Source organism: Triturus cristatus, chromosome 11, assembly GCF_964204655.1.
Source record: "Triturus cristatus chromosome 11, aTriCri1.1, whole genome shotgun sequence".
NCBI classification, from domain to species: Eukaryota; Metazoa; Chordata; class Amphibia; order Caudata; family Salamandridae; genus Triturus; species Triturus cristatus.
Window position 1 is genome coordinate 1152166225 of NC_140594.1, and position 13577 is coordinate 1152179801.

Here is a 13577-nt window from a genome sequence, read left to right on the forward strand (position 1 = left end):
CTGGTAAGACAAGAGATGCTCAGGTGGATCTTAAAGGGGGAGGACCTCACGGGACACTGCACAGCAATGCTTATTGATATAACCAAAAAACATGATGAGCAAGTCATAGTGACATAAGGCACTTTCTGTTGTCTGGCATATATCATCAAAAGATTGTAGACACTGTTAGTCCATACAAAACTAATTCACAATTCAATAAAATTCAAGGATGGGAAACTGGGGTACCATGATGAAGGATATAGGAACCCAAAATTGGTTCTTCATAGAGTATTGACCCAGCATCTATACATTAGCTGACGTTCCCTTCACCTTAACAGGTAACACCCATTGCCCTTGAATAAACAAATCTCACACGTACCAGGGGATAAGGGTCGGTAGCCCGTGCAGTCAATTCTCGGTCTCTTCTCCTCATACATGGTACATAACCTTAAGTCGTCCACCTTATTGCAGCACCAGTCGAATGCCTGTAACTCCGAGTCTGAAGAGAAAGTAAGTTTTGCAGCTTCTCAGAAAGAGGTTAGAAGTTTATTCTTTACCTACTGGTGTAATTTATCTCACAGTTCAGCCCATTGCCTACTTTCTCCTCCAATCATCTCTCTGCTGACCCTTCTCTCGCATAGACCATTGTCATATATTATCTTCTCTCCCTCAGCTTAGCAGGACTTACCCAAAGAGAGAAGTACAACCAAATATCACAATGGATTTATTTATATTAACGTTTTATAAGTGGCATATCTGATCCCTGCAAGGAAATTTTGTGAAATAGGAATTGTGGATTCTGAAGCAATGAGAAAGTCCTTTGGCAGCAGAGTTGACACCCATCCGGATTCACGCCGCATTGACCAGTCACATTGCTAAATCCAGTCGTCCAGATTTCATCTCTTTTGGGCAGTTTTCTGTACGGTCTTGGCGAATTGAACAATGTTCCTTGAATAACAGATAAGTAGTGACATAAATCAAAGAATGGCTAAAATCTACTCTGTGTTGAATCACCATCAATCATGTTTTGTTGTCAAGAGTTGTAGATGGCAGATGTCAACTGTGCAGGATACTTTTACACCTTGCAATGTTCAACACTCCGTCCATCATCCCCTTTTGTTTTTCCCTTGCCTCTAGACTCAGCAGGCCATCAGGGCACAAAGGTACACTCTTCCCACAAGATGTGAGAAAGATAAAGTCATATGCCATGGCTCTAGTTTGTGGGAGCTAATATGTGTGCTGAGGCCCAGAAAACTAAGAAAGACGGCGGCGAATATACTGCATCTTGTTTTCAATGTATGCAAGAGATAAATGCCTTACATGTAATAACACAAAGTGCTCTGCAGCAGGTGCACGAACCCTCCAAGCTATTTCATAATGTTTCAAACCTATGATCAAGGCCATTTAAATGATATAACAATGAGTGGCCGCAGTGTGAGAAGTATGGCTGATTAAACTATTCACCAAGTGGGAATTATGCATCAATGAAATGTAAATATTGCAGATTTGTATGCAATTAAAAAGTCAGTTTGCATCTTATTCTATGACATTATTATCTAGATATGTTTACAGTTGAACCCACATTGGTGTTGCAGGGACTCCAGTTGTAGGAAGAGCACAAATGTGTTATAAATACAACTACACATATTTAGCAGACCCACATCAAACTTGCATTCACCAGCAATAAGTAATGTTGTCATTTATGGACGCACTCCCCATAGTATCATTACCGTCTCTTTTACCTTGCACCGTGAAATGCATTGTGTAAAACACATGCAATGTTGCATCGAGCACTAATGAAACCTAAACATGCACCCAAGCAGCACAGTGCAGCTCATAATCACGGGGTTCACGTTTTATATTATCACCTCTTGCAATGCCTTAGTTAAAAAATCAACACAGCAATATTGATCGCTTAGCTTTTGCATAGTTTCAGGTGCAGCTATGCACCCCCGGTATGTATTCTGAGAGTTGCTGGATACACATGGCACTCTACAGCAGTCCCTTTAGCCTCCCAGTCTGTGCTTGACTTTAGTGAGGTGTGAAAACTGATCCCAGAATCAGATCAAAGGCCTAGGCCTGGTGAAAGATGGGCTGGGTGTGGGGCATGTGATCCCTTCAAGTTTGGGAAAGACACATGGGATGGGCCTAGGAACCTCATTAAATTGAAAGGAAGGGTGGTGAGGCCTGCCAAATCATTGTTTAGAGTAAAGAGAGACCTGAAGAAGGGAAAACATATGTTCCACAGGCCCCCAGACAGTAACCAGACTGACTGTAAAGCAAGAGAGAGGGAAACTACCCCCAGAATGAGTTTAGAGTGGACACAGGAGAGGGAACTGCCTATTTCCATGGCATGTCTCTGGGTGTGCACACGGGTCTCTGCAAACGAAAGGGAAGGTTACCCCGTCTTGGATTTTTACGAGTAAGGTGCAGTGTGGGACTGTTTGCAGTAGGGCGAACAGGAACTGCTGAAAGGTCAGTATGATTACCCCTGAGAACATTTATCCTATTGATGAGATAGGAGCCAGGAGTGACATCAGATCAGTGGCTAGTACAAACCATAAATATAGCATGGCAAGGAATCCTCCTCAGAAGACTTTCTGGAAATGTGGAAGATCAGAAGAGCACTAGACCCTCCTTAGTGTAAGGTGACAAGAGCCCTTGAAGGATGTTGTAGATAAAACCAGGTCCACAACGCGTTTCTTCTTAAGGTTGCTTTATTAAGTTACACAGGAAACACAAGAGCGGACTCTCCACAGCAGAAGCCAAACGCAACTGCCAACGGAGAGAACACAGAACCATGAAGCAACATAGAACACAGTGATAAGAACATTCCACAAGCCCAGAGCAATCTCAACAAGGAGAAAAACCCAGAACATGTACTACACATCTTCTTTCTTTCTAATAAAAGAGAAGAAAAAAAAACACCTTAACACACAAAATCTTGCAAATATGCTGGAGCCCTTCTAAACCTTTGAACTCGACTCTGTGGCAAAGGCAAAGGAAGAGGAATAGAATCTGGAACAGAGTGAACACCAGAAGAACTAGAATCCCCCCACCCACCAACCACATGGGAAGCAGGAGACACCGAGCTAGATTCGTGTGGCAAGGGCGCCAAAAGATAACCACTGTTATCTTCCGCCGAAGAAGGTTCACACCCGCTGGCCAGAGACACACCCCTTTCATAAAGAGCCACTCGTCTAAAGTTCCAGCACTCCCCATTGTTCAGGATGACACAATGATCCAAGACCTTCTTCACAGTAAAAGGTCCCTTGAACTTAGACAACCCTCTTGCAATTCTACCACTCTTGACCTTAACTAAATCACCCACCCGAAAAGGACGCCGAGTGGACGAAGAAACAACAGAAGTGGGGTTCATTTGCAAAGACACAACTCGCTTCATCCAAGCAGGAACAAGTTTGGAACCAGGCGTGCGCCCTCTCATCAGTTGGAAAGGTGACTGATGCCCCTCTACCAAGGATGTAGTGCGATAGGCCCACAACATCTCATCAACCATCTTCCTAACAATGAGACCCTCAGAAGAAGCCATCTGAATAATGCCCTTCACCACTCTGTTAGCCCTTTCACACATCCCATTGCCCTGAGGGTTGTACAAGGAGGTACGATGATGAGCAATACCGCAACCCTTAAGGAAAGACTGCATTTCCAAAGAGGTGAGTTGGGTACCATTGTCCGTGATGAGCACCGACGGCAGACCCTCATCTCTAAACAAACCACTCAAAAATCCAATAGTCCTTTCAGTAGTAATGTTGTTAGAGAATTCCACCACCAACCACTTAGAGTACACATCAACCACCACAATGGCATACCTGTCCTTCTCATGAAGTTCACCCATTGGACCAATAAAGTCCAAACAAATACTGTGCCACGGTGAACCAGGATTTTGTATGTGAGTCTGTGAGGAGCTGGGACCAACCTTAAGTCTCTTTTCGCCCTCCTTACAAGTAGAACAATTCACCACCCAGTCCACCACCTGTGCGTCCATACCCGGCCACCAGAAATTATCTCTCAACCGACGTTGTGTGAGAGTTTGGCCCAAATGGCCCTCATGGGCCAGAGCCAACAATTTCCTTCTCAAACCACCGGGAGGTACAAACCTTTCGCCTTTGACGATTAAATTATCCGTGATACGAGAAAGATCCTCCAAAACTTTTAGAAAAGGACGTACCGAAACTGAAACAGTACTCTCCCTCCTAGAACCAAGCTTGATAAGCTTAATGACTTCTTGCAACGTAACATCAGCAGACATCTCACGCTCCCAATCAACAGCTTGAAAAACGCCTTCCCCGACAAACACAGCATCTTCAATAGAAGCAACCGCAATATCATCCTCAGATGAGGGCGGAGCTCCTACAGTCTTCCAGTCTAGCGACAACCTTGAAAGGCAATCAGCCTGAGTGTTCCTCCATCCCTGAATATATTGGACAGTGTATTGGAATTCCTGAAGCTTGGAAGCAAGCCTAGCTAATCTAGCCGAGCCTTTACCCGTCCCCCCCGGAGAGAGAATCTTAATGAGAGACTTATGGTCGGTTTTGAGCACGAACTTTAAACCCCACAGGTAAGTTCGAAAATGTTCGACTGCCCATGAAGCTGCCAGAGCCTCCCTTTCGATAACTGAGTAATTCTTCTCAGCATCGGTTAAAGTTCGTGACGCAAAAGCAACAGTACGTTCATCCTGACCAGAGATCTGCGAAAGCATAGCCCCAAGACCGGTGGCACTGGCATCCACCGTCACCACGGAACTCTTCTTAATGTCAAACGGGGTAAGAACCTTTGCCTCACAAATCTCACTTTTGATAGCTTCGAAAGACTCTTGTACCTCAGAAGACCACACAAAGCCAACACCTCTCTTCAGCAGTGACCTCAAACATGAAGTCTTGTCGGAAAAATTCTTGACAAACTTAGCATAATATTCGATAAGCCCCATGAAGGACCGCAACTGATCTTTATCCCGAGGTTGTGGAGCAGAGCGAATCGCTCTACACAGATCCTCTTTCGGACTCACCCCACTTGCACTAATGGTGTACCCTAAGTAGTCTACACGCTCAGACAAAAATTTGCATTTATCTTTGCGCAATGTCAAGCCAGCCACCAAAAGCCTGTCTAACACTATCTTGAGAGTGACATTATGTTGCTCCACTGATTGCCCATAGATCAAAATGTCGTCTTGAAAGTAGACAGTATTCCCTACTCCCTCAAGGAGGTCGGAGACCATCCTTTGAAATACACTGGCAGCTGAATTGAGCCCAAAAGGCAAGCGGGTAAATTGAAACGTGCCAAAAGGTGTAATGAAGGCAGTTAAATGCTTAGAGTCCTTATGTAAGTTAATCTGGTGGTAAGCACTTCTGAGATCCAACTTGGAAAATACCTTAGCGCCATGTAGAGTAGTGACCAATTCAGAAATGTTGGGAAGGGGAAAGGTGTCCGCAACCACACAATCATTCAAAGACCTCAAATCAACACAAAAACGGAGCTTGCCGTCCGATTTCTTTGTGACGACTATGGGAGAAACCCAGGGTGAGGCTTCAACTGGTTCAATCACTCCAGAAGCTAACATCTCATCGATCATGTTCTTAACCTCTTGTCTAACAACGATCGGGACTCGCCTGACCTTGTGCTGCACTGGGATGGAATGCTCCCTCAGAACAATTCGATGAGAATACCCTCTGAGTTAACCTAAGCTTTCCCTAAATACAGCACTAGCATCCCCCAAAATCTTCTCCAACTCATTATCTTCAATTATCATCACCTGTGGTGAAGCACGGGGGTTGACAATAATTGCCAAGTCATACTGGTGAACCCAACCCAGAATTGCCGGGCCAGACCTAGAAACATAAACTTTTCCATGTATGTTCCTGTAAGAGAAAACAATGAATGCATTGAAGTACCCCAAAATATCAATGGTCTCGCCCTGATATCCACCCGGGGAAATGTCTTTAGGTAAAAGATGCCTAGTACCCCAATTGAGGAGGAAAAGATCATGTGGAATAATGGTGTACCTTGAGCCTGTATCCACCATTAAGTGAATTTCTTTGCCATCTATGGTGAAAAGTGCCTTAGGCCTGACTTTGCGCTTGTCACTCAACACCATAGATGAGTCACCATCGACGACTAGAATTTTGTGGCCTTCTTCATCCAATAATACACCATTATCCACAGAAGCTACAGAAGAACGAGGTTTGCTACGACAAACTCTCGCATAATGACCCACCCGACCACACTTCAAACATTCTTGTTTAGCTGCAAAACAAAACTTGGAGTCTGAAGGATGAACAGTGCTGCCGCACCTATTACACATGCGCGTTACAGGCGACTTCTGTGTAGTGGGATTTTTGACGAAAGGAACTTTTTTGACAAACTTCTTGTTTTTCACCGCAGCTATGTCAACCTGCTCTCCAGAAGAGTAAGTTTGTTCTGAGCATTCTTGACAGGAAATTTCATTGACGTCACCAGAACTCTTCTTCTCAAGTTCCTTCATACACCCTTGAGACTCCTCTACAATTTTAGCTAATTCTATCGCAGTCTGTAGGTTAGGATTTTTCGCCGCCCAAAGACGTTCTTGGATCTTCTTGTTGTTGCACTGTACAATAAGTTGATCCCTAATAAGTTCATCCGTCATCCCACCAAACTTGCATTTCACTGACATCTCTCTCAACCTGGCAACAAAGTCATCGATTGATTCTCCTGTTCTCTGACTCTTTGTGTAGAATCTGTATCTATTCATGACTAAGTTCTCCTCCTTCGCATATCTTACCTCGAGCCTACAAATAGCCTCTTTATACTCGTCAGGAACAGGTTGCCCATTAGCTTGTAGTGCTTGAGGTAAATAGCGAAAAATGCGTTGACCTTCTTTGCCCAAAGAACCCAGTAAGAGTGCTTTTTTCCGTTTTGCAGAATATTCTTGCGCATCTAAAGCATCTAAATAGTTGTCAAACATCGGAAACCAATCATCCCAAGAGATGCTAGGTTGTCCTGGAAGGGCCAAAAAACTAGGAGGAAGAACAATAGATGGATTCTCATTTGTCATGGCTGTCCACACTGAGCCCTCTACAAAAACAGAGGATTCGGCTAGACGAACTGAAGTCTGTAAAGAGAGAGGAAAACACTGCAAGGCAGCAAGACAGTACCTGAATTAGAGTAAATCCTCAGTACACCAGGTCAGTGGAAAGTGGGATGGGACACACGACAAGTGTGTCACTTCTTGAAACGAAACGCTGGCCAAATCCGCATGAAAACCGAGTTCCGTAGCTCGGTGGCTGACAGAAAAGGTATTGTCATGGAAACAGTACTAAACAAAGATGGCCGCCACGTCGATGACGCAGAGACGTGGGAGCGTAACTAGACGCTTGATGACAGCTGAGCAAAACATGAAAACACTACTGTGAGTCAGAGGATTCTTGCCGTGAACCACACAGCGTCGAAGGTTCCGTGATGTCATCAGAGGAGGGAAACCTTCAGAAGTAGCGGAGCTCCTGCAGCACCAACTGTCACTCACACGCCGATGGTCACAGCAACCAGAACCAGGCCCAAAGGTGAGTCGCTAGTGTTTCTACACAAGTTAGACTCAGTCCGTACCTTCTCCAAAGCGAATCGTTTCTTACAGGTTTGACTCTCCCTCGCGCTTGACGCGTAATACGATCCGTGGGAAGACTAACGAAGGCGGAGAGCTGATCGCGCAGGAAAGCTCATCTGTTAGGAAAGCTCATCTGTTAGTATTCACCAAGACAAGGGACAGCCCAGTAGGATCGATATTGGAGGGTGGAGGTGTAGAGATGTTCCGCTCTTGTAATGAAGACTAGAAGGCAGTAGTGCCAAGCGTGGGTTGATGAAAGAAATCGTCGCCAAAATTGTTGTAGATAAAACCAGGTCCACAACGCGTTTCTTCTTAAGGTTGCTTTATTAAGTTACACAGGAAACACAAGAGCGGACTCTCCACAGCAGAAGCCAAACGCAACTGCCAACGGAGAGAACACAGAACCATGAAGCAACATAGAACACAGTGATAAGAACATTCCACAAGCCCAGAGCAATCTCAACAAGGAGAAAAACCCAGAACATGTACTACAAAGGACTGGGCCTGCTCCCTTTTGTGCCCTGGGCAAAGAAGTGGTCTCCAAGAGTCATTTGGCGGACCTCCTGTGCGGCTACAGGGGCACTCAAAGCTCTACCATGTCTTTTTCTTGTATCAGCTGGATCTGGACTGGAACCTACTGGTGGCTACCGCTGGAGTAAGTTGTGGCACCTTGGTGCTATCCCTGAGGTCCTAGGAGACTTAGAGGTCACCAAGAGGAGCTTCTCTTAGAAGATACTTAGAAGATTTTTAGACTACCAAGACCTTCAGAGCAGCATTGGGAACTTTTGGCAAAAGTGTCCAATATTGATGTGACTTTTGATGTGAAGGATGGATGGAAAGAAGGAAGGCATAGGGAGAAACAAGGAAAGGGAGGGAGGGAGGAAGAAAGAAGGAAAGAAAGAAAGAAGAAAGAAAGAAAGAAGTAAAACAAAAAAGAAAGAAAAAGGAAGGAAGGAAGGAAGGAAGGAAGGAAGGAAGGAAGGAAGGAAGGAAGGAAGGAAGGAAGGAAGGAAGGAAGGAAGGAAGGAAGGAAGGAAGGAAGAAAGGAAGGAAGGAAGGAAGGAAGGAAGGAAGGGAGGGCTGCGATGTCCTAAGAGTTGGTTCTTTCATTTTATGACTATTGTTTGAGGATCGCTTGGAAGACAATGCTCTTAAATGTACCTAGAACTTGTGCTTTAAAAGGCACTACTTGTCCTTTTACAAAAATCATAGGAGGGATCACCCATCAGCCTTACAACCTCCTCCTGGATGCTTCTAGGGATGGTTAGACTCACTTCCTTTGCTCACTCAGTACCTTAGAGGTATAGTTTGAAGTGTGTGTATGTGTGTACATGTGTGTGTGTGTGTGTGTGTGTGTGCGTGCGTGGGTGTGTGTGTGTGTGTGCGTGGGGGGTATTTTAATTAACCAACCTCTCCCTTCTGGTATTCCCCAATCATCCAACAGAGTATAGCCCTCTCTTGGAGAGCAGCATACAAAATTGTGTAAAAGTCTAGCCAGGGACCTGTGAAGTGGCCCCACTGCACAACAACATGTATCAAGACAGTCAGGTTGGGATAACGAGTAGCAAGTTGTCACATGAACCATGCGACTTTTGAACCCTCGCCAGAGGACCCGGCTATGAGGTCCTTTCGCAGAAACTGTTTTTAGAAAAAACCTAAACCTAACCTGTACGATGAAAACCTCTGCCTGCTTGACCATTGATGTCAACTGAGCAACTCTTACCTTGTTGGAGTCAGGCTCCCTACTCCACCCTTCCTTCCTCCCACCCATTTCCCAGCTCAGTCCATGAAGAACCAACCTCCTTGTGACATTAATGAAGTACAGGCTTTCAGTAATAATAATAAACAGGACTGATGTATCATTATTAAATGCACCACAGACTGATGGACATCACTTTCATCAAGGAGATATTGGCCACAAAAGTAGCCATGGTTGTTTACCTGCGATGCCTGCATTTTGGGAGAAGATCCATGCTCTTTCCTGGTAGCCTGCCAACAGTTGCCCCGCTTTGTTGTACACACATCGTAAGCCACCCCCGTTTGAGTTGGGGGACGAGATTCGCAGCAGCTGCTGAGACTTGGTAAGACCTGGAAACATCATAGATTTTAGGGCTAGATTCAGCATGCTTTGTTCTCAAGAACATGGGAAGAGTGCACTAGAAAAGACCACAACTGTGGTGAGATGTCATGAGTACCACGCTTTGCAAGCTCTGCACACACCTTGATTCTGCATATCAGTAGCACCACTGTGTGTCCAAGAGGTATTTATGTACACTGCTTCAAAGTGCTGAATAGTATATCAAGTGGATGTATATCTGAGGTGTACACTCAATGAATGCTATTTATGTTCGCGTCTTTCTATTGTGCATTAGGACATATGCTGCTGTGTATGCACTGGTACGTCGTACACCATCATGCACCGCACTAACTAAGTGGAGAAGTGTGGCTCACTGGTTAGAGAAGGCATACCCTGAAGCAGAGGTCAGACCCGGGACCAGGGTTCAATTCCCGACGCGGCAGGGTCTGAGCCCAAGTGTCCACGGACTCGATAATTCTCTCTTCGGTGCCTACTCGAATCATGGGTTCACACTCTGCAACTCTGGGCAATAGCTTGCTTAATCTCCACTACGGCCCCCCCTGCGGCGGGATGCCTGGCTTTCACCTTGGGGATGCCCAGTACGGGTTATCTCACAGGGAAAAAGCCAGGACGGGTTCCCAATGCAAGCGCCGAGATGCCCAAGGGTAAGTCGAGCGCTATATAAGAACACACATACATACATACATATATACTAACAGATATGTACAATGCACGGTGTTGTGTTCTTGTACATGGATACCATGGATGAGTAGCAGTGGGGTCTATGATTTATTCCTTCACACTCCTACCAGCTGTACATCAGTACACACCACAGTCTGTGTTACAGAGGTGAGCACCAGCTGGAGCTTCCGTGCGTTACTTTACACTGTGTATCAGTAGACACAGCATAGCTGTCAAGGTTTTAGATTGCCATGTGTGACATTTTCATAACTTAAAATAAGTGTAATTATGAGTGACATTTCAACGACTATGAGTGACACTCGCGAGCAAAATCAAGCAATGAAGACGAGGGAAACACATAGATATCAGAAATTACACCCATTTGAGCAACCAGAAACTCTAAGTTAACTGCTGTAAACATGAGAAATAATCGTTAAACAGTTCTCATTTATCAGACTCTAGCCAAAATTGCAGAAAATTGATACAGCGGTCTGGAAGACGTTCATAATTTAATTATAATCAGCTGAGTGACTCGCAGACTCACTCGCCGGCCGCCGGCCACATGAGCCGTAAGCACATGCGGTTGCATTGGAAAGCTGAGAGTGGGAGGCACTCGTTTAGGCAGGCTCAAAGCAGTTTTTATTTTTGAGTCAGGTTATGATTTGAACAGGTCTGTGCCACCTCGAACTGTGCAGTGGTCACAGTCATTGCTGTACATGCCAATAGACCCAGGGGCGTAACACAGGCCACCGCATCCCCCGCGGTGCGGGGGGGCCTCCAACCTCCAGGGGACCCCCTCAGCACCGCACTTCGGCTAGAGAGATTCAGATTAAGTTCGTAGGGGGCCCCTCCACGTACCCTGCAGGGGGGCCCCCTCAAGTTTTGTTACGCCCCTGAATAGACCAACCTGAGGCGGGAGACTCCAGCTTTATTTTAGCTGCCTCCTGCCTCCCCACTGCTGACCTGGGACAGCCCCACTTCAACACCCATTTTGTGGATGTATTAAGTGTTCGTTTGCCCGATAAATAACATCTGATATTTGGAATTAGTGTTTGCTTGTGACTTTAGAATCATATAAGCAATGTTGGTTTGGATAGTGACATCTAGTAATAGAGATTAGTTTATGTATTTACTATGAGAGTGATCCTTTAATTTGTTCCCATGCATTACCGTGTTGATATATGTTATACCTTTTGCCCAGGTGTGGTGGGGTCAGTAGGGAAAAACCTTAGATTTTGGAGTTTCATAAAAGGCCACAGCAGCATATTTTAACCACCTGCACAGCACAATCTGTTGTGTAATGTTATGTTATGTAATATTTGTAAAGTGCAGCTTACACTGCGAGGAGCATCATGGAGCTATGCGAAGCCCTAATGTACACACTCAGCCATAGCTAAGAACTCCGGTGAGTGATCGACAAAGAGCCTCAGGGGCCTTACAAATCCAGGTTTTCAGGGCTTTCCTGAAGATAGTCTCTGTTTGAATAAAATGCAGATGACTAGGAAGCAGGTTTCAGGCTTTAGTTCTTAGGACCGCAATTGAGATTCCGCCCTTGTTGATACACCTAAAGCCGGCAGGCTTAAGGAGGTTCGCAGATTAGGATCTAAGGAGGTGATGGGTCATATAGGGAGTAAACTTGGACCAAAGGTAATGGGGACCTGAGGATCTGAAAGCTCTGTGGGTAATTACCAGGATCTTGAAAAGGACTCTTTGGTGGATAGGCAGCCAGAGTTATAGTTTTAGGGCAGCTGAGGCTGAAGAGCCTCTCGGCCATTTTAAGACTAACCATGCAGCTCCATGTTGGACTAACTGTAGTTTGTTTAGGGCGTATTGGTCCCTGCATGTAAGCTGTTGCAGTAATCCAATCTTGAGGTGATTAGGGCCACTGCCACTGCCTTTCTGGCCGTGCGGGGTAGTAGATCAAAAAACGTTTTGAGGTACTTTATCAGATGGAAGCAAGTACCTGCCACTGCTAAGAATTTGCTGACGAAAAGATAGTGATGAATTAAATTTCACCCTCAAGTTCTTCACTGCATTCAGTATGTTGGGAGGTGGAGGGAATTCTTTGGGCCACCAAAGGCCGGGGGAGAAGGTATTGGATTTTCCTAATGTTATTAATCAGTTTTTTCCGGGTTACACTTCAGGTGATGCACTTGCATCCATTAAAAAACTGCTGTATGACAATGTTGTTGATTTTCTTCAGCCAGGGTGGAGTGTTTGTCTAACACCAAAATTAGCTGTGTATCGTCAGCACACGATATAGAATCAATGTTGAAGGATGATATCAGGCTGATAAGGGCCGCCATATGGGCATTAAAAAGCACTGGACTTAGAACGGAGCTCTGTGGAACCCCTGAAAGCAGGTTTTTTTCTGCTGACTGATAAAGGCCAAGAGTGACAACTTGTCTTCGGTTGAGCCGAAAAGATTTTAGCCCGGCCAAGGCCAGATGAGAAATGCCATATGTTTTGAGAAGGTCCAGCAAGCTGTCATGGGAGACCATATCAAATGCAGCTGATAAGTCTTATAAAATGACCACAGCATTTTTTCCCCCGCTCTAAGGCAGGCTTGAGAGTTTCCGCGGTGTATAGTAACGCTGATTCTGTTGAGTGCGGAGGCCTGAAGCCAGAGTGACTAGGATGTAGAATATTTGCCTCTTCTAGATAAGGGATCAGTTGGATATTGACTAGTTTCTCTGTGATTTCACTGAGGCACGGAAGCAGGGAGATAGGACGGAGATTGGAGAGAGTGGTAGGGTCTGCCAGTTGTTTTTTCTGGAGGGGATTAACTGCCACGATTTTCCATTCCCTAGGAACTTCTGCTCATGAGAGGGAAGAATGTATTATCTTATTTAAGACAGGTTTAATAGTGTCAATAATAGCATGCAGAATCTGTGAGGGGCAGGGGTGAAACTCTTCTATGCTAATAGTTTGAAAAGCTTGGAGGGTCAATCTATCACCTACATAATTAGGAGATACCTCTGTGGGCAACGAGAGGGGTGTTTTCAAATCTTTTTGTAGAATTTGGACTTACTGTTAAAAAAAATCTGCAATACGATCACGTAGAATCTGTGATGGAGGAATCTTTTATTGAAGTATTTTAGGGTGAGTAATGAGAGTCCTGCTCGTGTACATTGTCCTGAGTCATTGGTGTACTCACATGATTCAGTGGCGGAAATAATGGAACTTCCCGTGACTCTGTGGCAGAAAGCACGCTCAGTGCCTGACAGCGCTCATTCGCTACCATCC

At 45.2% G+C, this 13577-nt stretch overlaps 1 protein-coding gene across 1 annotated transcript in view; it reads right to left on the bottom strand.

The window, feature by feature from the left end:
• The window catches only part of LOC146788620 (uncharacterized), a 447327-nt gene that overhangs the window by 174483 nt on the left and 259267 nt on the right, over positions 1 to 13577 (bottom strand). The window contains exons 14-15 of the mRNA XM_085635787.1: positions 9515 to 9661; positions 359 to 478 (exon numbers count right to left, since the gene is read on the bottom strand). Coding sequence (XP_085491913.1) covers positions 359 to 478; positions 9515 to 9661 — 267 coding nt within the window. The remainder of the gene's footprint in view (positions 1 to 358; positions 479 to 9514; positions 9662 to 13577) is intronic.